The sequence below is a fragment of the Syzygium oleosum genome, unplaced genomic scaffold (genome assembly GCF_021117445.2).
Source record: "Syzygium oleosum isolate NSW1041296 unplaced genomic scaffold, Sole_v2.1 Sole_v2.08, whole genome shotgun sequence".
Classification (NCBI taxonomy): Eukaryota; Viridiplantae; Streptophyta; class Magnoliopsida; order Myrtales; family Myrtaceae; genus Syzygium; species Syzygium oleosum.
The window spans coordinates 6261194-6282652 of record NW_026607492.1 but is presented as its reverse complement, the minus strand read 5'-3'; the positions used below and the strand labels follow the sequence as shown (position 1 = coordinate 6282652).

Here is a 21459-nt window from a genome sequence, read left to right as displayed (position 1 = left end):
GAAAGAACATCCAACCCATTCCTCATTCACGATTGGCCTGCCCATATTACCGGGGAAATTATCAAATCAGTCCTAAACCTATTGTACGGCGGCTAATTCAGTCCTAAACTTTTTAATTTTGCCAATTCAGTCCTAAACCTTTCTAATTCTTGCCAATTCAGTCCTTCCGGTCAATTTTGGCCGGCCGGCGCTGACGTGGCCGCCGGCCGTCCGGCCAACGCTGACGTGGCAAATTTTTTTTTTAATTTTTTAATCTTTTTTAATCTTTTTTAATCTTTTTTTCTTTTTTTCTGATTTCTTCCTCTGGCCGGTCCGGCGACCGGCCAGAGGGGAGGGCCGGCAAGGTCGACCTCGCCGGCCTCGCCGCTGCTGAGGTGAGGCCGACCTCGCCGTCGCGACCTAGGCGACGGCGAGGTCGGCCTCGCCGTCGGCAGGCCTCGCCTCGCCTCGCCGTCGCACTGGTTCGTGACCCGGGCGTCGGCGATCGGCCTCGCCGTTCTTGGGCCTCGCCTCGCCCGGCGGCGGCGGGCCCGAGCTCTCGCCGACGCCCTGGGTCACGAACTGGCGTCAGCAGCGAGACCCAGAAAGCAGGCGAGGCCGACCTCGCCGGTGCGAACCCGAGCTACGGCGAGGTCGGCCTCGCCTCGGCGGCGAGGCCGGGCGAGGTCGACCTCGGCCCTCCCTCCGGCCGGCCAGGGTCATCGCCGTGGCCGGTCACGGATCGGCCAAAGGAAGAAATCAGAAAAACAAAAGATTTAAAAAGGTTAAAAAATTGAAAAAAAATAATAAAAAATTGCCACGTCAGCGTTGGCCAGACGGCCGGCGGCCACGTCAGCGCCGGCAGGCTAAAATTGGCCGGAATGACTGAATTGGCAAGAATTAGAAAGGTTTAGGACTGAATTGGCAAAATTAAAAGGTTTAGGACTGAATTGACCGCCGTACAATAGGTTTATGACTGATTTGACAATTTTCCCCCATATTACCTAATCGCATGAAGTCGCCGCGAAGCATCGATGAGAAGCCTCTTGGCGCCGGCGAGCCGCGATCCTTTGAGTCTCGACCCCTTCTGAATTGCCCGCCTTTGGGCTGCCGAGGAGAACGTAGCGGCGAGGGACAGAGGCGCGCGCCGCCGCCGGAGGAGGGAGGAGAGGCATGCGGGAGCTTATGAGGGAAGAGAAAGGGAGTGGTGGGGCCCACGATAATAGCCCCCGTGCAAAGCAGGACTAGAATATGCCAGCCTTCATAAGTGGGATTGTTTCCCCCCAAGCAAATTTGTCTTAGGGAGAATCCTGTAGAAGGGACAGCCAAGACAAAAACATGCCCAAGTTGGGGGCAAAATCTTGGCTGGATTCGGTCCACGTGGACCGGGTCTGGATCCAACTAATTACCGTCATTGACGTTGGAATTCTGATGTACATTCATTAAATCTAACCACTTTCTTTCGCTATTTGTTCCCCTCTGCACCATCCAACCTCGAATGTTCCGAGAAACAGGGGTGTAAAAAGTCAAAAATCAACCCTGGAAAATGCCCCCACGGTTTGTCTTTTAGCTCCTGTGTGCATCTGACTTCTCAATCTTCGGATGAAAATTAGGTGGTAACTTCTACCCTTTTGGGGTTTCTATCTTCTGTGATACATAGGTGTGACTTCCACGCAAACTCTGACAAATAGCCGTGACTACAAGCAGGGAGTCTTCTCCTTGCTTCGGAATGTTTGCAGCCACAGCAACCGGTACTTATATATTATCTTCCATCTAAACAGCAACAGCAAGTAGCCATCTTCTCTATTTATCCCGCCTTTGCCTTTACCTTTCGAAAGCCAAAATATGACAGCTAACTAGGGAAGATGTTCGCGGTGGAAACCATCCAGTGCGAAGAAACTAGTCCCATCGACGAAGCAATAGCTTGTAGTCTGATTAAGATCCTAAAATCAGTCCGACATTGCTGTTTACCTTACAGATATAGAGATGTTGGACATTATCAGAAGAAGCAATACAACGTTCCGACAAGAAAACTTTACAAGATTATCCTGTCACAGAAATGAACGTGACCTCATTATTGCATGCGGCATCTTATATTCCATATATAAGATATTTTATTACATCTCCCAGAGATCACAGCCAATGTTCTGATTGATATCTACACAGAAAACTCCTCCGTTTTCCCACAACAGCATTACTCTTCACCAATGAGATTATGCTCGATTAGTTCCTGCAGTTGCTGTAACAATGTCTTAGTTACAACTAAAGGCCTCAATTAAGAACCGAGAGGCAGACAAAGCATTAAGTGTATAGAACTTCCAACCTCATCACGGAGAACTTAAAGACTGGGGGAGAACTTTGTACGGGTTAAGTATGTGATTGGGGTCCAGCAAGTTCTTGACAGAACCCATCAATTGCACCTATACAGGCAAGAGTATTAATCAATAACTTGTACAATAAGAGAAAAGTAGTATACACCCTCGACTAGAGGTGATCATAAAATTAATAAGGGAATATTTGGCCAGGGCCCGGCCAAAGATGGGTGGACCGGGCTTTCTCATGTACAGCCTTTGTCCAAGCCCACCCATTTACCTCTCAGGCCTGCGCGGGGGAGCGGGTTGATCACTTCTACCCTTGAGACATCTAAAGAGCATACTTTCTAAAGAATTTTTAGATTGCCTAATAGGCTAAAAGATCTTTCAGCTATAGAAATGAGTGAAATAGTATCTATATTGCTACCAATAAAATGTCCATCTAAGATTGATAATGAATCATGCTATGAGAATGTTATGAATTGCTAGGAAAAATGGCGAATATACATTATGGGCACGACTCCAGACAGCCTAAACTTTAGGGAATAATGGCCGTTCAACAGTACTACGTTTCTCATGTCTTGTTTACACGAGAGAGGGATATTTAACAAATATGCTGGATTTACATTGGACCCATTTCTAGACAGTTCAACTTTTGGGGCAGAAAATGGCTGTTCAACACGGGCAATAAATTAGAAAACCATTTTAAGGTAGACCTTAAATTATGTGAAACACAACGCCTCCAAGCAACTGAGTTTCAAGGTAAGTTATAAACATCCCAGTCTCCCAGCTCTGGGCCATTTTCTATTTATAGTCTTTGCTACGTCCACTTTGTGTGGGACAGAGATCTAGGGCCATATACAAGTATTGCCCAAGCCACCTTCGTTCACGAAAGACCATACCTAGACACGGTACAGTCATGTGCGTATAAGTTAAGCTTTGGATGAACCTTCAATTCTCAACTAGATCTCCCCGTTTCTTTAATGGTAGACCACGTCCAACCAAGGATCACCATTTTGCCCTAATATGCTGCTAAGAAGCTTCTAATTTTACCTGATCTTAACTATCTAATCTAGCTGCTTCGTCTTCACCCTAATATATTATGTCGAACTTTACTCCCTATGTCAAGTGCCTCTTGGCAGCTAAAATGCCTTTCTGGTCATTGCTTTCCAGCATGTTTTGATTTGCAATCATCGAAAATATCGACAGTTAAGGAATGTGACAAGTACTTAAATATGCAATTCCAGGTAATAAACCCCCACAATTTATGTACCAGTACCGCTGCACGAAGCTCAACTTACAGCTGCAGGTGACTTGCTGTAGAAAATCTTATTAGCTTTCATCAGTCCCAAGCCATGCTCCGCACTAATGCTTCCACGAGTCTTAGAAGTCCATTCATAGACAAAAGGTTCAATCTGTGCTAATACCTGCAAAGCAACCCTTCTTATGAGATTGTATTCAGACGCATAGAAGTTTTCGAAAGAAAGACCAAGGAGATTACAGCATCATCATATTGAGGACATGAAATATTGAGATGCAGGTTTCCATCTCCAAGGTGCCCAAATGCCACAACCCTTGCCAAGTGACCTAGAAATTTGAAAACCAATAAAAAGTTTATCATTGACTAATTATTCATACTCTGGTGTCCCTGGAAGATTATGACAAGTGACAAAATGCTGGTAAGATTCATGGAAGAAGCAACTCAAATCCTATGATCCTAATTGTATATCACACTATAATAGGTGTCAATCTCAAAATCAATAGCTATAAACATCCTCTAATGATTTATACAAGTAGCTTGTTTTCACTCTTAAAAGCTCACCTTCAGGTTCATAATCCATGACCTCTTAAACATTTAATGCCAACCAGGAATGTTACAATGTATGACAGAGGTAAAGTTAGGCATTGGACCAGCTTAGGATTCTAAAAAGGAACATCTTTTAGCCAACAGGACACTTGCTAAGACACACTAAAACCCAGTTGCTCACATTAGGTAACATAATCACTCTTTTCATCCCACATTAAGATTATAGACCTGAAAAAAGAATATCATGGCATACAAATAACGGATAAATAACAGCAAAAGTTCGCTCACCAAGTTTGTTTCGCATTTCCTCCACAATATCATAAATCTTTTCAACAGGTATCGATAAATCATATTTGTAGACAGCCCCTGCTTTCGTCAATGCTTCTGGTATACCCTGCAATGTGCCATAGAGAAGTGGCTATCTGAGCATGCAAAATCAGTTACAAGTACAAACAATCATCTTCTTGCATTCATAATTATTTCCACCACAGAAGACTTTTTTTTCTTTGTAATTATATGAATTTTCTGCCCAGACTTCTTAAACAAAATTCTCGATCTAACTGTAAGTTCACTTCTATTCTTAACCAGTCTTGACACGAATTATCATCGATCATGAAACCAGGAAATTCATCTTAATCTACAAAAGGTGAGACAGTGTTTAGCCTGTTAAAAGCTTCAAATACAACACATAAGCTTTTCTCGCAATAGTATGCCTATTATTGAATATTTCTATGTATCTTCAAAAGAGAGAGAACAATTGAGAAGGCAGCATTCCAGCAGGTTTTGTTGTATATAAGCATTAATCAATGCACCTTTTATAGTTATACGCTTCAAGTTTTCAGTTACAGGATATTGCAGCTTCAGATGCAAAGACAAGAAAGAGAGCTGGTCAATTCAGAGAGAGGGAAAGAAGAACCAGTTGGTAGACCAAAAGAACATCTGGGACTATAAGAAATGCTTCTCATAGAGTTGACAAGAGGCAGAAAGAAAGTAAAAGCCCCCATAGAGGGGAAAATGTAAGAGTATATATATGATATAACAAAGCCCAAATGCCTATTTTCCTAGTTAAAGATCAGGAAACAATCCATGAATTATGTCTTAAATTCATGAATAGCAAACCAAATCAAATTGAAAGATTCAGTGAAGTGATTAAGATTAGTTTTCTTACGTAGCACCACATGATTTGTACACGTTAGTATCACATCTAAGGATCAAGACAGAAAGTTTGCATACCATTTGTTCGATAAGCAGATTAAAAAATAATAAATCTTGTTGTGAGACCTTTAAAAATATAAGATATGCCATGGAAAATACCCAAAAAAACTATACTATGTGATGCATAAATTAACAATTGTGAATTGATAGAATCATTGAACTTACATCATGTCGGTAAATACGCTGATGATACGATGGACATGCGTGTGGTTCAAATATATATGGATTCATCTGATAAACTCAAATTTGTGAGGCCTTAACTCTACTTGTACCTAAGTAAAATACTAAACTAGAATTGATGGATTGTGGTAAATATGGCTATTGCTACTACCAATGTATGTAAGCAGGAATTTGACAATAAATAAGAAATCACAGGGAACTGGAAACCTCACGAATATTCCAAACTGATGATGCCTGCTGTATGTCTTGTGCAACAACACCATCTGAAATCAAGCCTCCTTCCATGGAATGAACAAGGAAAGCTTCAAGCTTTTCTCTGAAATTATCCAAATTGAATATTATGTACCAAGGTGATAAAAGAGCCATAACCTTTTCTTTCGCTATAGCGGAACCAAACTGTGCATGGCACTATCAAGTTACCACCAAATTGCAAACAGAAAGCATCCAGCACACATATGCTATTGCCATCTCATATGCTTAGTTGACAAGAAAAGGTAAGAACTGCAGAAAGCTAAAATGGAAAAGGTGAACTGGTTGCCTCTTGACAGTGAGCTTCCATATTAATTGCAAGTTCAAGAATTACATTTAAAAGTAGGTCAGGCACTCTATTCTAGATATATTGTGCAACTCAAAGGGAATAAAAGCTGAGCAGCAGAATAACAAAGTGATGAACTTTTATCCTAAGTTTGAGCGATCAGATTGCATGCTACTTTAAAACCCAGGAATGAATATCTCTACTTTGTTTTGAAAAGTGCTCCAAGCATTCGGTTTGTCTTAAGCTTAGAATCCCCGTTGAGTCTAGATTCTCTCTTTTTTCCCCCATCAAAGATCTTCATATTGGAGCCTTCACAGCTCTCCGGTTGATTCAGACTAACAACAAAGAATATTCAAACGTAAACCTGCCATCCTGGCCTGTTAAAATAAATAATGAAAAAATTGTGCAGCGAGCAAGGAGTGGAGTGTAATTTTCCAGTAGATGCAGGTTATAGTGCATCAAAGCTTCATGTGGACTTAAGTACAACACCTCAATTTGAGCAGTAAACAGAAGAGATTTACTTGTCAGAACGTTCATCACTGCCTGTCGTCTCTATCAGAACATAAAACTTGTGCAGTGCAGGAGGTAATGGATTCCGGACTCCTTCTAAATGGTTCAGTGCCTGCCACGAATAGTGAAATAACTTGGCTTAAAAGTACCATTAAGATCTACTTGTTTTTTTTGTGCTTTCAAGACTTGCTTCACAGTTATAAATAGAATGTCAAGCAAAAAGATGTTAATTTAGATGCAGTCGATCTTTAACAGTCAAGACTTGTGCTTCACAGTCATAAACTAGCATGCCAAGAAGAAAAAACTTTAAGGATGGTTGAGAAGCACAGAATGGAACAAACTACTGAAAATTACTTTAGTGACATGTGGTGCACTGTAATGGAAAATGGGTGAGCTAAAAGTGAAGTATTTTGTATGGAAAGTGGAAGTAAGAGCAGAAAACTGGAAGACACAAATAGCATATAGATGGCAGCTCTAGCAGCCACATTCAATCCTGATGCAACTTACAACTATATTCCGAGATAGTTGATGTATCCAATTTCAAAGGATAAGATAGTTATGTTACCTATGTACAAAATATTTAAAAAGTTAGAAGTGCAGAGAGCTCACAATATCCATTGCCTGTTCATCCAAAAACTCAAAAGCAGAGAGAACTTCTCCAAGTTTCCTCTTCGCTTCCAACAAAAGTTTCTGATGCACAAGACAAAAAATGGTAATGACTTGTGCACAGGCTTTAAGACCATAGGACAGAGTATGCCCGGATTATAAGGTCAAGGTCTGGATCTAAAATATTGTCATTCTGGAATTTATAAGTCAATCTGGAGAAGAAACTAATTTACCTGGCAGCTTAAATAGTCCGTACATGCAAGAAAAGCTACATTAACTGATGTTAGCTTTGGAGGAGTCAGAATTGACACCTTTGTAACAATTCCCAGGGACCCCTCACTGCCTACAACATCAAATAGAACCATTGTTTGGTGGCATCGTATGCTATTAATCATATGGGTTGTACCATAAATTTATCGGTTGAAATGGTTCATTGTATTGATTATACCTATAAACAAATGCTTCAGATCATACCCAGTGTTGTCTTTGCGTAAAGTACCAAGCATGTCAAGCACATCTCCATTAGCTAAAACTGCTTCAAGACCTGTAACACAGACCTAAACTAATAGTCCAGAAACAAACAAAAACCTGGGAATGTCTTCAAATAAGTTAAAATCAGACACTATATTGCAGCATATGAACTTGGGGATAAAAGCAATAGGAGTCCTAAACTTAACGGCAGTTAGTTAAGTCCTAAACATTCTATTGTAGTCAATTGAGTCCTCAACCTTTTGAAGGATGTGCAACCATTAGGTTTTCTTCACAAATCAATCATTATTTCAATTATAATCAAGTAAAAAAACACATGGGTTTTATCAATAATTGAGCCAACAAATTGAATTTATGAATCAATTGAAAAATAAAACCAGAATGTCATATGAATCTAGGAAAATTCATAATAACGAAAGTTGGGTTTTCCTCCCAGTTTACATGAAATCTGAATTATTTTCAATTGATTCGGTAATTGAGTTCGCCACTCTATGATTCAGAAAACTTGTGTTTTATTCCTTGAATATAGTCAAAATCATGCTTAATTTCATGAAAAGCCAATAGCTGAAAGGGTCCTTTCTCTAGTGACCAAATTACACCGATGATGAGATCAAGCCATGATTGCACTTCTTTCAAAAGGTTCAAGACTCAATTAACCAAAAGAGAAAGATTAGGACACAATCAACAAACAGTGAAAACATTTATGACTCCCATTGCACTTTCCCCCTAAAAGTTCACAGAAGCTTGCTTTTACTGTTTGAAGATCTACTTACCAAGTACATTAGCATGAAGTGAGCCATATCGGAGAAGGCGCAGCCCCCCAGCATTTGTCGAAACATTTCCTCCAATTTGGCAGCTTCCCTTTGCACCTAAGTCCAGTGGCATAATAAATCTGAATGGAAGCATGATGTACTTAAAGACAAAGTTGATGAAGGTCATCTAATGATTAAGTCATATGTGGGAATTCCTAATTACAAACTGGAGCAGGATTATCAGGAAATCGATTTCCATGAAGACAAATTTAAGCATATAAAGATACATTTAGCATGTATTTGGTTTGGGGAAAATAGCAGACTTCACGATTTGCACATACACAATCTGCCGTTCCCTTCACAGGAAAATTATGTCTATGCAAATAAATATGATCTGTCTTTTATTTCTGTTATTGGCATCAATCACAAAACCGCTCATTCCCCGAGATACATCATCACCTGTGAATTCTGCAGAAATAAAGCAATGCTAATAGGCACATACCCTTTGCTGTCTAGAAAATTCACCAAGCTTTCCAGTATGCACCCTGCTTCAGAAACCAGTATACCACTAACCTGTAAAGCAATAATAAAAGACTTCAAATAAGTTGAAGCAAATATTTCTGAACATCTTATCAACGACTTCAGCATATCAATTTGCTCAATAACAGAGCTCACAGAGCTATCAAAGGCCAAAGCAGGAGATGAAGTATCAGGTGAAAAGAGTGTGCCTAATAGGATAATTTTAGGGGAAAAACCTTTTTGCACTGAAAAGAATGATGCTAAAAAGATTCAACAATGAAGTCTCACAAGCACATAGAGAAAATTCAGATCCTTGACAGAAATAGAAATGTCTTATTTGCAGGAGAACCAGCATAAAATGACAATTCCATCGTGCTGTATAACGTACCTCGTCAAAAGATATAACTTTATTCATTGAACCCAAGTTCACAATCACCTGCAGAATAAATAAATAAAAGCCATTCAGATTGCAGGCAATCAAGCTACACATCAGGCATACTTTCAAAAGACTACGCTGATTAAATTTACGTCCAAAAAAAAATTACTGTTGAAGACACATGATTTCTAATCGAGGTTGTCCACTTTGAGTGCTCAAACTTCATTTTGTGACATTTACAATATTAAAAATTCTATTAGTAATGCAGTTGTAGGACACTCACCCAATTTTTCGCCAACAACATATGATAAGGGCATGGGTCAATAGTTGTTAACCTTCAGGATCAACAATAGGTAACACAAACCATTTTTCTGCAAAATCTCTATGAGAAAATCAGAATCCAACTTGGGTTCCACTAGCTGAATTTCTCTGTCTCAGCTTTCCCAAATTCAAACACTCCTCCCACCCACGATTACTCTGCAGAGAGATTTGGCTACTATACACTACAGTTTGGTAAACAACTGTCGATTGTGTGATTTTGATTTTCTTTCATCACAGAACTCTAACAATCTTCCTACATCCAACAACCTATAAAAATTTAAGGATCATAAGTATTATCAAGTAAAATTCAATAAAAAAAAAAAGAACCCTCAAAACTCAGGGGTCATAAGTGTATTTTTTTTTTTTGGTCGCGACGTAAGTGTATTTAACCGCCACATTTTATTTCAGCATCCTCTCAAAGGCCATCTGGCTGAATAGTGTTTTCTATCTGCTAGTCATTCATGTCAAAACACATCAACAGAAAGCACAAGTAGAAGTTCCTAGCAATTTCTACAACAGATTTTCTTTGGTAAGTTGCAAGATTCTAGAGATAGAAAATAACATTTCATCTGTTTATTATAAACATTTGTTTACTTGCTCGGACCCCTGAAAAACATTAATATCCTCTCAAGTCTCAATAGTCAATATCTTCAGCTACAAACAGATATTCAGAATGGAGATACCTGTAAAGCAATGAAAAAAGGAAATCACTAACACTCTCACATGTTTTTTGCAGTATGAAAGGAAAGAGTATGAGGCGGTTTGATCTGGGAAAATTCCAATATGTGAAAATTACAGATCTTGGTTCTTAATGCTTATCGTTTAGGTACAGGAAGGACATTTTAATAGACAAAACTGATGTTTGGTAAAACAAGAAAATAGGTGAGAATGATGCGATGGTGTCAAATAACTTCAGCATGCGCCTCTCTTCCTAGTGCCACCTAACGTGTTGACTAACTGGTTTTCTCACTGACTAAGGAAAAATCTCCGTTCATAACAGAACAGGCATTCATAATTAGATGGCAGTAAGTTGAAATATAATAAAGAGACCAAAAGGAGACTGGTGAGTGCATGCACAAGCACGCATGCAATGATTTCACCCAAAAAGAGAAAAACAGATCAATAACAGGTGGTACCTCATCAAAAACAGGCACACTTCCTCCAACAAGACCAGTGTTCCCACCCTGAGGAACAACACCCAAGCATCTGGAGTTACAATATTTGAGAATTTGAGAGACCTGGGACAGAAAATTTTCATAAGCATTCAATGAGTCAACTATATGACAGCATGAACAAAGCAGAAGACTGAATGAACAAAGCAGACGTGTATGTAAGGCAGAGTGGACCTCATGTATGTGAGCAATGTGCATGATCAAATGTACTGCAATGCTATTAAGAAGTTAAGACTGTGATAGTGTGCCTCCATGTGTACGGGTGAACATGTGGGACACAAGGACACGCATGCACAAACACCCACAGAGAGAGAGAGAGAGGGAGAGAGAGGGAGAGCAACTGTCTTATACTTGAGACTTGAGAGTCATATGAACCAAATGTAACTGAGCACAACTTAATATGCAACTTACAAAATCTTTCGAAGAAAAAGGATATCTACTATTGAATTGAAATTTTGGAGGTCAAATGCAGGATGTTTCCATCATTGAGAGATAACCAAATATATTGAGAAGAAGAAAGAAATGGACCTCTTTAGTGCTCCGAGGCAGAAGCAGAAGCTTACTTGAACCTTTGTACTTACGCATCCAATCCATATTTGCAGCCAGGAGAGTGTCTTCATCCTGTACAACATTTTTCTCCCCCAACAAGTCCCTAAAATACCTTATGTCATCCGAATTTATGGTAGCGAACTTGGGGTTCCTCTGAATTTTTGTGGCCATGGAACCAAAGCATCTACTTTGGATTAAGCTTGCTCCCAAAGCAAATTCTCTCTCTTGCAAATGCACGGAAAGAGGCTGCTTGTGTCCAAAACAACATTGAGTTCCTCGGCAAGATCCACCAGAGCAATGCAGTGAGCCTGTATACAGGACAATGCCGTCAGGATGTGTTCATTATACATGATGTCCACTAAACCCAATCAACGGTCAAATTACAAGCGAGTTCAAGCATTCATGGACAGAAAATGACTGTCTACTGTTTTAACTTGCTTCTAATATGCCACTCAGATTGCGCTCAAATTAGCTCGTCCAATCTCCATCCGCGGAACAACAAAACAATCAAGACGAGACAAACAAACAACATGTTAAGGTGATTGCCCCCATGCCATGTCATCTGCCCCGACGTACAATCCGCAATACCCAATCACATGTCATCACATAGTCGACCATCGGACGGAAAGACTCAAAACACTCAGAAACCACGTCCTTTCAGTCGACGAGTCCCGCCGCCGATAGCTGATTGCCGCATTTTTCATTACGTAGATGATAGATAGGAGCACAGACAACATCACGCTCCCACGCCGATAACTGATTGTCGCATTTTTCATTACGTAGATGATACATAGGAGCACAGACAACATCACGCTCCCACTAAATCTCGTAGTCGGACTCCACGTACGAACACAATCACTCCACAGCAAAATCCACAAAACAGTGTCCCAGAACGACAGAATCCAAAGCGAAACAACAGCATGATACTCCGGCAACATGATTTCCATTCGAGAACGAACGAGCTCCGAAAGCGCACGATCTCGCTACGAAAACCTGCCCATCGGAACGCGAAGCGACGCTCGGAACGACGGAAAACTTACACCCGAGCTTCGAGGCTGCTCACCGGAAGCGACGATGCCGCGACGAGCTGGATTGGGGGCGAATCGAGGAGCGGCATCGGGATGCGAAGAGAGGTTGAGGATGCGACGGGCCGAAGCTCTCCACCTGTCCATCTTCATCGTCTTCCTCCTTGGCTTCTCTTTTTCGGGTGTTGTTCGTTAAGACCTGCCGGTGCTCAGTAACGTCACTCAGCTACTATCATCACGCGCTGTTAATTGCGTTGACGCTCGCGAGGAGCAGGGTGGCGGGCAGAAATGACCATAACGCCCTTTCTGTTTTGATTTTCACCCCGGAATTTTTTATTTCGAATGGATTTTTTCAAGTCTGTTTTTCTTTTCATGACCAAAAAAAAAAGTCCGTCTTTCTTTGGATATTGAAATAAAAAAATCGACACGAAATACCTCGAAAGAATTAAATGGATTTTTTTCTCCAGATTGACTTTACTACCCCTACAGCTTCCCTCATCTCGCTGCTCGCCGCAGGTCCGCCGCAATCCCCCCTGCTTATCTCTCTCTCTCTCTCTCTCTCTCTCTCTCTAGCTCGCTCTCTCGCTCTGCAACTGCAATGGCGTCTTCCCTGACGTCGCTCTCCTCCATCAGAATCCCTAGGCGCTGCTGCCGCTTCGCGCTCGGGCGTCTCTCCTCCTCGTCGCCGCCGGCGCTCGCCTCGCGCCACTCGCCTTGGGGCCGCCGCCCGGCTCCGCGGCCGCGCAGGGCCTCGTTCTCTCTCAGTTTCTCGAGGAAACTCTCTCGGTCTTCCTTCTCCGGCGGCAGCAGGAGCTCCGAGGTCCCGAGCCTGAAGGACTTCATGGCCGCGCGGTCCGCGGCGTCTCTCTCCGCCGCCGAAATCCAGCCCGAGTGAGTTTCCCTGTATCTACTCTTGCTTGCCTCCGGATGCTCATTCGGAGATGCAGATGCGTGGCTATATAGTGCATAGGGTCTGACTTGAGTGTCTGGCTAGATTGTTCGCGCTTTCGATTGCTCGCGTTCTCGGCAACTGCTCTCCGCTGTGTAAAATCGCGGTTGCGTCTCTCCAAGTGTTTAGCTTTTGATGTGCGAGGGATGGTTCGGATGGTACAATGTTGTGAAGTGCGGTAGGCGCCTGGTGATATGAATCCGTGACTTGATGTCCAACTGGATGTGTGCTTCAGCAGCATCGGAGCTTGTTCCCTTCTAATGACTCGCAAATACTAGAAAAATTGGAATTCGTACACATTCCTTCAACAGCGGCTGTCGTCGTATTTACTTGCTATTGTTCTCTTTCTGGTTGAGCAATGCTACTTTCACTAAATTTTGCTCATGGAAACTTGGTTGTTTGACATCGGCCCTTGAGTAATTGTCCAAAACAAACTTCCATACCTGTCAATAAACCATATGAGTACAGGTAGGGCCGTTTGGTAAAGTGCTATACAGTGAAAATTTCTGTTCTTTTGTTCCTAGAAATAGTTTGGGAACAGAAATGCGTTCGGTAAACTTTTTGTTCCCGGGCACATTTTTGCAAAAATTTGTGCCCAGAAACAGTTTTGGAAGAGAAACAAGAAGTAAAAAAAAGTTGCTTCTTGTTTCTCGGCACAATTTTGAGAATGAGTTCTTTTTCTTCTTTTTCTTTTTTTTCTTTTCTTCTTTGTGTTGTTCTTCCCTGGGCTGTGGCCGGTCGCCGGCGACCGGCCATAGCCCAGGGCCGACGAGGGCGTCACGGCCCTCGCCGGCGGAGGCGAGGGTGAGGGCTGGACCCTCGCCGCCTGGGCGAGACGGCTCGCCGTCGATCATGGCGAGGTTGGCCTCGCCCAGATCGGGCGAGGTCGAACCTCGCCGTCGCGACTGACGGCGAGGCTCGGCCTCGCCCAGATCGGGCGAGGCCGAGCCTCACCGTCGCTACCCACGGTGAGGTCGGCCTCGCCGTCGCGACCAACGGTGAGGCCGGCGGTGAGGCAAGGGCGGCGGCGGCGGCGCGAGGGCCGCGACGCCTCGGCCTCGTGGCCGGTCGCCGGCGCCAGCCGACCGGCCATGGCCAAAGAAGGGAAGGGTAGAAAGAAAAAAAATATTAAACAATTTAAAATATTATTAATAAAAAGAAATTTTGTGTAGTTACCAAACGTATTTCTGTTCTTTTCTATCCCAGGAATAGAAATTTTGGACAGTTACCAAACGCCTTCAAATGCTCAGAAATTATTTCTGAGCACAGAATAAAAAAGAATCATTTCTGAGTAGAAATAGTTCCCGGGCACAGAATGATTGTCATGCGCACCTGTAGCATACTCCTTTCACTTTATTTGAGTCTGGGTCAATGTAGGACTTTGCAAGCTGTACCTCAGTGTGGTGTTGACATCAAAACACAATAAAACAAGAAGCTTCGCTGACAGGTCAACTGAAAAGTATGAAAGTTTACAATCATTCTAGCCAGAACATTATAGGCAGGATTATAGGAATATGAAGTGGTTCAGTAATGCATTATAAACGTCCTATGGTAGAATGTCGGGATTAGCTCTAGAAAACTATTTGACATCTTATTGCTTTCTGAAAACAGAAGTTCCCTCTTCTTTTGCCTGGCAAAATAACTCAGCCTATTTTTTCTTATTTTTTTCCTGTTCTTCAATAGAAGTAATTCTCAAACTTATAGAAGCTTTCTCACTTTTCTTAAATACACTAGTCTTGTACCAGCTGCTGAAGGTCTTTCAAAAGGTCGAATTTATCAAGAGACTTATGGTTGTCAGATGAACGTCAACGATATGGAGATAGTCCTCTCGATCATGAAAAATGCAGGATATAGTGAAGTTGTGGATGTCCCTGAAAGTGCTGAGATCATCTTTATCAACACCTGTGCTATAAGGGACAATGCAGAGCAGAAGGTCTGGCAAAGACTTAACTACTTTTGGTTCCTCAAGAGACATTGGAAGAGCAATGTCAAAATTGGTAGGTCACAGTCGTTGCGCCCTCCAAAGGTAGTTGTGTTGGGATGTATGGCAGAGAGGTTAAAAGAGAAGATACTAGATTCTGATAAGATGGTTGATGTGGTTTGCGGACCAGATGCTTACAGAGATTTGCCTCGATTGTTGGAAGAGGTTGACTACGGTCAGAAAGGAATCAATACTCTTCTCTCACTTGAAGAAACTTATGCCGATATCAGTCCAGTTAGAATCTCTAAGAACTCTGTTACTGCTTTTGTCTCAATAATGAGGGGTTGCAACAACATGTGCTCATTTTGCATTGTTCCTTTCACTAGAGGTAGAGAACGGTCACGCCCTGTTGAGTCAATCGTAAGAGAGGTGGAAGAGTTGTCAAATGAAGGTGTGAAGGAGGTGACACTACTTGGCCAGAATGTTAATAGCTACAACGACACGTCTGGACTTGAAAAAGACGTTGAACCTGGCACAAATTGGAAATTGAGTGAAGGATTTTCCAGCATGTGCAAGGTGAAAAAAATGGGTCTGCGTTTTGCTGATCTTCTAGAAAGACTCTCCACAGAATTTCCTGAAATGCGATTCAGATACACGTCCCCTCACCCTAAGGACTTTCCTGATGAGTTACTGTACCTGATGAGAGACAGGCATAACGTCTGCAAATACATCCATTTACCAGCACAAACAGGGAGCTCAACAGTGCTTGAGAGAATGCGTCGTGGCTATACCCGTGAGTCATACCTAGACCTTGTGCAAAAGATAAGGCAAATTGTTCCTCAAATGGGGATAAGCAGCGACTTTATTTGTGGTAAGAGATGTCATAACACTCTAATCTGATTATGTTGATCTCAAATGTACAGTTCTATGCCTGCTCCTAATCGCCTGGGAATCTTATGACTATGAGGTTTATCGTGAGGCTGTTATTGGAATCATGAGGGACTAAGATTTTATTAATGTTCACTTGCCTTACCTCAATCCTCCTTTATCATGATGTCTTAAATTAGAGTGTCATCTGGCAGAAATTACTTTCCATCCTTCGCACTGCATATGGAAATTGATTGACAACGGGTTATTCCCCGTCAGTTTTCGCGTTCTGGTTTCAAGCGTGATCCTCCAACTTTGCATGTGTAGCTCCAGTTGCTCATTTTCGTTTGCCTGTCTCTTTAAGAATATGGTCGGTTATTCTCCTCATGTTGACTTAATATTATTTGTTCTGTTTGCTGTCTGCGGATGCTAATTTAGTTTTAATTGTTTATTGTTCCACATCGCATTCTGTCACCTCTTTAAGTGGGGATCTTTTATATGGGTGCATGTAGCTCAAACATAATCCAGCCTGACATGAAAGAACTTAAATAACATGCAAAAAGGTAGGAATAAACCACAGATGCAATTATTTCAAGGGTATCATGTGCTATTTACTTTGTGCCACTTTCACTTAAAAATCGAGATAATTTAACAAAGATACCAAGTGACATGGTACAAAGATATTTAGAAACACAAGCCATTGGTGGTTTGGAAATCAGTAGATATGCTTAATCGTGGCATCATGGATGGCTAATGTGCCATTCCAATGCTAAAACGTACAATGTATGTTGTCGTTCTTTAATTTCTCTTCTAACAAGCTTTTAGGCTTTCTGATTCTTTTCTATCCCCTCATTTCTTTGGTTCACAGGTTTTTGTGGAGAAACTGAAGAGGAGCATGAAGACACGCTTAGCCTTGTAAGAGCAGTTGGTTATGATATGGCATACATGTTTGCTTATAGCATGAGAGAGAAAACACATGCTAATAGAAACTATGACGACGATGTTCCTGAAGAAGTCAAGCAAAGGAGGCTGAATGAACTTATTGAGGCTTTCCGTGAGAGTACAGGTCAGTGTTTTGATTCCCAAATTGGAAGCATCCAACTTGTTTTGGTTGAAGGGCCCAACAAGAGAGCTCCAGACACTGAACTCATTGGCAAGAGTGATAGAGGCCACCGAGTGTGTTTTGCAAAACTCCCGGTCATTGATCATGCCGATAATTCTACTTGCAAGAGAAATCCTTCCGTTGGTGACTACGTAGAAGTCCACATAACAAAATCTACACGAGCTTCACTATTTGGTGAAGCTCTTGCCATTACAAAATTGAGTTTATTCCATAGAGTCCAGGATGAGGAGCTGGTTGCCTGTGAAAGCAGTGCTTAGAGAATGCTAATGTACCAATGTGCATATTGAGTTAGATTACGTCTCTGAAATGTCATAAGCTGCTTGAGGATGGCTCGGCTGTTTTCTGTTGTCAATTGGGAACGTGCCAGCCAATGAAAAACTCAAACCGAGATGATGTGCGGCACGAAATTCTTCAATTGCAGATGTTGAGCAGATCAGAGTAACGTCCAGAGGAGACTCGAACGACATCTACATTCATCTACGCTCTTATCTCGGAACTGATTTTGCAGCAATCGTGCACCCTAGAGAGCAATTTTTTTCTAGCAAGTGTTTCCCGCCCCGAGTGCGAGTGAGTCAACCTCGCATGTGCCGTTAGTTCGGGACCACCTCATACAATGGGGCACGTGCCCCCGGAGCAGGTAGGTTTCTTCAATCCTTTTAGGTTATGTTCGCACTGATGTACTTGTTTTATGTCCCTTCGTGCTCTTGCCTCTTCTGAACAGTTGGGCAAAGAGTAATTTTGTTAAAAACCATTGGATTATATGATAAAATGTCAGCTCAGCATTTGATACCTGCCGGGGTGGTGATTAGGATTAAATATTAAATTTTTATTAGGGGGAGTGAAGTATTTAATTTCAAATCCGCACATTCATTAACAGTTTGAGTATTTATAACAATGGGTAGTGATCCCACAAAATTTCACATGATTTATGCTTTAGCCGCAGGCCAAAAGCCAGCATATGCACGAGGGAGTGTTGACGTATTTAAATATCGAATCATGCCTCAATCTATCGCAGTTTGATACCTGCGCATTGATTTAAGTGGAGCAAACCTGAAGGTGCGCTACCTACACTAACTTGATGACCCGAGAAATTAAGCCCAAGGCCAAATAACATCAGGCCTGGGCTACACCATATTATCATCAAGTAAAACAAATAGAGAGGCTTTAACTCATAAGCCAGCACCCCACCCTCTCAAGCGGTGAGCACCATTCCGATTCCAATCCACGAATCGGACCGAACTGACCGGTTTTGGGTTCCAAATTTTTGCAACCAACAATAATCAGTCCGGTTTCAGTTGTGGAACTGAACTGCCCCGATCAACCGGATCGGCCAGACATGATTTTTTTTTTACAATTCTTTTTCTCTTAAAAATTAAAGATGATTGAAGGCAGAAGCTTCAAAACCCTAATAGCCTCTCAATTAGCCAAATCATTTCTTTCCATGGTCAGTAGCTAGAAAAATTATATCCCATCTATCATTGGATGAATCCAATATTGATATCTTTCTCTCAACTTTACTTCCTTTTCTACCAACCAAGGAAACCAATAGAAAAGATAATTCTAAAAATTCCGAGACAATCGATCGATCCTTTGTTGGACGAGAATGGCTTGTGGAATGAGATTTGTCTTTGGCTCACCTGAAGCACATGGTGCTCAAAACCTTGTTCAAATGAAAAGGGATTCCTAATTGCAAAGATGTGTTTATGGAGCACCCGAACAAAAGCAACGTTCATATCTGCATATAGAGTTAAGACACACTTGCAACCTTTACGGGGAATTAGAAGGGGGAAAAAAAAATCTGCCAATTCTTGGACCTAGCTAGAAACCGGTCTGGACCGGTCAGTTTGGTTCCAGGACCAGGTGGGCCGGTTCCCAATTCCATAAACTAGGAATTGACCCTACCCGGTCCAATGACCCTGCCCTAGAACCAATCACCCCTAACCCTCTCCACTCTAGGTTATGAGCATCGATTGCAGTTTTTTAGTCCTACACTCGTTCTATCGTACCAAATCAATTATCATTGCAGATTGAGGTATATGGGATCTCAAGATCTCATTCAAGAGACACAAGCATTCTCTTATAGTGTTCTATCCTGCGATCATCAATCTGTCCATCACATCACCCGTAAAAGTCAATCTACAAAACATCTTTTTCGATTGCAAAACGAATGGACCACATCCGACGGATCATGCGGGACCATCTCGTCTCTGATCCCAAAACAGTTGGGAAGAGTAGACAGAGCCTTGGCTTGATTGGATCTCAAGAAAGTCCAGAGAAAGACCCCAATGGACCACAAATGCACATTCAACTTGCATAAGCATGCTTTGTCCAGCCACATCCGCAAGCCCACGATGAAACCACCCATCGGTCACTGCTGCAAACAAACGTTCGTACATACGTCGCTCGAACAAAGCAAAAGCAGATCCGCCATGATTCAAAAAGCATCATGGACTCACCAATGATTTGCCTCTCTTTGCTTAGGTTTCGGGACTTCATCGGCCTACGCACATGCCTGTATATACGTACACGGTCGCCCTTCATTATGTCGCTGCTGCTTTTCACATACAGATGATCGAACTGGTCCTGCTTCATTAAGTTCTTGGCTGCTGATCTTAATCATAATGTCCGTTGCATCATCTTTTCCTCTCCCAACAACTTCGATAATTGCTTGTGAACTCTCGCTGTCTGAATACGGGGACACGATCATCATCTCCGCGAGGCCAAGTTGTTCATGGGCCTGCATGCCATTAAGAAGCCAGGGGTGCACTATGCACTGTGAAAAGCGCAGCATCGAGATAACATATTGTAATACATTCTTCTCGATTTCTCCACTATGAAATATAATAAGTCTCTTTCGAAGGATATTGTTTTCAGATGATTAAGGCTCGTCTCGACTTAAACATGCGTTATGACATCGTAATCACGTCACCCCACCATCATGAGGCCACGGCGTTCGCATGTGCTTTGGCGCCAAAAAGCGCGAAAGCCCCATGAATGGGGTGTGCTCTTGAGAAGTTCATTGACCCGACAAGGAGACACAAGAAAGCAAAGCCCTTGTGCATTCTTTTAACTTTTTAAGTTTCCATTCTCTAATTTCGAAACCTAACTTGTTTAGCCTAGACTAAGCATAACCATCGGCAGTTGCCACACTTTCCCACTTAGGAAGGGGGAGGTGGGGAGTTCGATTCGCCACTTTCTCAGGGACGCTAGGTGGGGAGGCTCGTGAACAAATGAGCAGGGTTTTGAAACCTGCGCAAAGCATATAGAACACATAAAATGGCCTGTAAGATATATAGAAATAGGATAGAACCAGACCCAAAAGAAAAAGTCTAGACGAAGCACGCATATATAGACCGTTAAGTGTATCGGATCCACGTCCTACAACGATGAGTCTCGAGTCACCTTTACTTGTTTGTTGGGCTTGACTTTTACAGACCAATGTCTAGATAAATGGTTTCGAGCGGTACGAAAAGGGCCCCTCGAATTTCATACTTTATGACCCTGCCAAACCAACCAAAGGGGAAAAGCAAAAAAAAAGGGGTAGGAGAATCCAATCCGCTCTTTTTTTTTCTTTCGGGTACCCACAGCCATGCTGAAGGAACATAAAGAGATTGCTCTTGATGATGGAGAGAAGAGAACTTGTGGAAAAAGGCATGGGATTGTGCCATGAAGGAACCCTAGGAACCCCAAAAGCTAGAAACACTCAGGCCCCAAAAAGAGAAAAGGAGGAAGAGGGGGAGAGATATGTTAGTGTCGTATGGATAATGATTTGGGCCAAAAGGAGTGAATCTTGCAAACGAAGGAAACATAGCCCTTAATCAAGAGCGTGGGAGACCCTAATAGATGGCAATATATCCTCCCTTCTGTGGAGATCCTTAATGGAGTAAGTTAGGTAACACCTTCTGTGTTTCTGTTTGCCCCAATCAAGGAACTGATTTGCCCGCTTTTCGCGACTCGCGGATTTAACACGGGGTTGTAATCGAGCCGAGCCGAGCCGGTACATTGCCGCACTTGAGCTCGAATCGGCTTGCATGCCCAGCTGTTGAAAGTCCGAAGCTCGACTTCGGTTCGATTAAATTTCTGCTTAACTTCGACTCGGATAGGAAATCTCGATTGACTCGACTCAATTAAAATCAATTTATAGAGCTCGATCATAAGGAGCTCGAAAAGAATTCGGATTCGTCAGGTGATTTTACAGATTTTCGGTATATTTAATCCACTATTATTTTATTTTTGAATTAAAAAAATGATA

At 42.2% G+C, this 21459-nt stretch overlaps 2 protein-coding genes across 5 annotated transcripts; one reads left to right on the top strand and one right to left on the bottom strand.

Moving 5' to 3' along the window:
* Positions 1 to 1887: 1887 nt before the first annotated feature.
* Positions 1888 to 12589, bottom strand: LOC115686551 (D-2-hydroxyglutarate dehydrogenase, mitochondrial). 3 transcript variants are annotated; one of them, XM_030611901.2, is made up of 16 exons: positions 12365 to 12589; positions 11302 to 11630; positions 10738 to 10839; positions 9293 to 9340; positions 8888 to 8958; positions 8407 to 8525; positions 7593 to 7688; positions 7378 to 7487; positions 7148 to 7228; positions 6550 to 6650; positions 5701 to 5809; positions 4387 to 4492; positions 3793 to 3878; positions 3593 to 3718; positions 2303 to 2399; positions 1888 to 2209 (listed from the first exon to the last, which is right to left on the bottom strand). In XM_030611901.2, exons 1-15 carry the CDS (start codon positions 12498 to 12500, stop codon positions 2307 to 2309), a joined length of 1713 nt encoding a protein of 570 aa, XP_030467761.1. In that variant the 5' UTR covers positions 12501 to 12589; the 3' UTR covers positions 1888 to 2209; positions 2303 to 2306. The 3 variants fall into 3 exon arrangements, with proteins under 3 accessions (XP_030467761.1, XP_030467754.1, XP_030467768.1); XM_030611894.2 differs by having other exon boundaries at positions 1888 to 2218; positions 12365 to 12588; XM_030611908.2 differs by having other exon boundaries at positions 1888 to 2218; positions 12386 to 12587.
* A 282-nt stretch (positions 12590 to 12871) lies between these two features.
* Positions 12872 to 17687, top strand: LOC115686991 (CDK5RAP1-like protein). Of its 2 annotated transcripts, none has more exons than XM_056313653.1 (3): positions 12872 to 13238; positions 15031 to 16088; positions 16953 to 17687. In XM_056313653.1, exons 1-3 carry the CDS (start codon positions 12946 to 12948, stop codon positions 17462 to 17464), a joined length of 1863 nt encoding a protein of 620 aa, XP_056169628.1. In that variant the 5' UTR covers positions 12872 to 12945; the 3' UTR covers positions 17465 to 17687. The 2 variants fall into 2 exon arrangements, with proteins under 2 accessions (XP_056169628.1, XP_056169629.1); XM_056313654.1 differs by having other exon boundaries at positions 13108 to 13238; positions 15042 to 16088.
* Positions 17688 to 21459: the final 3772 nt, after the last annotated feature.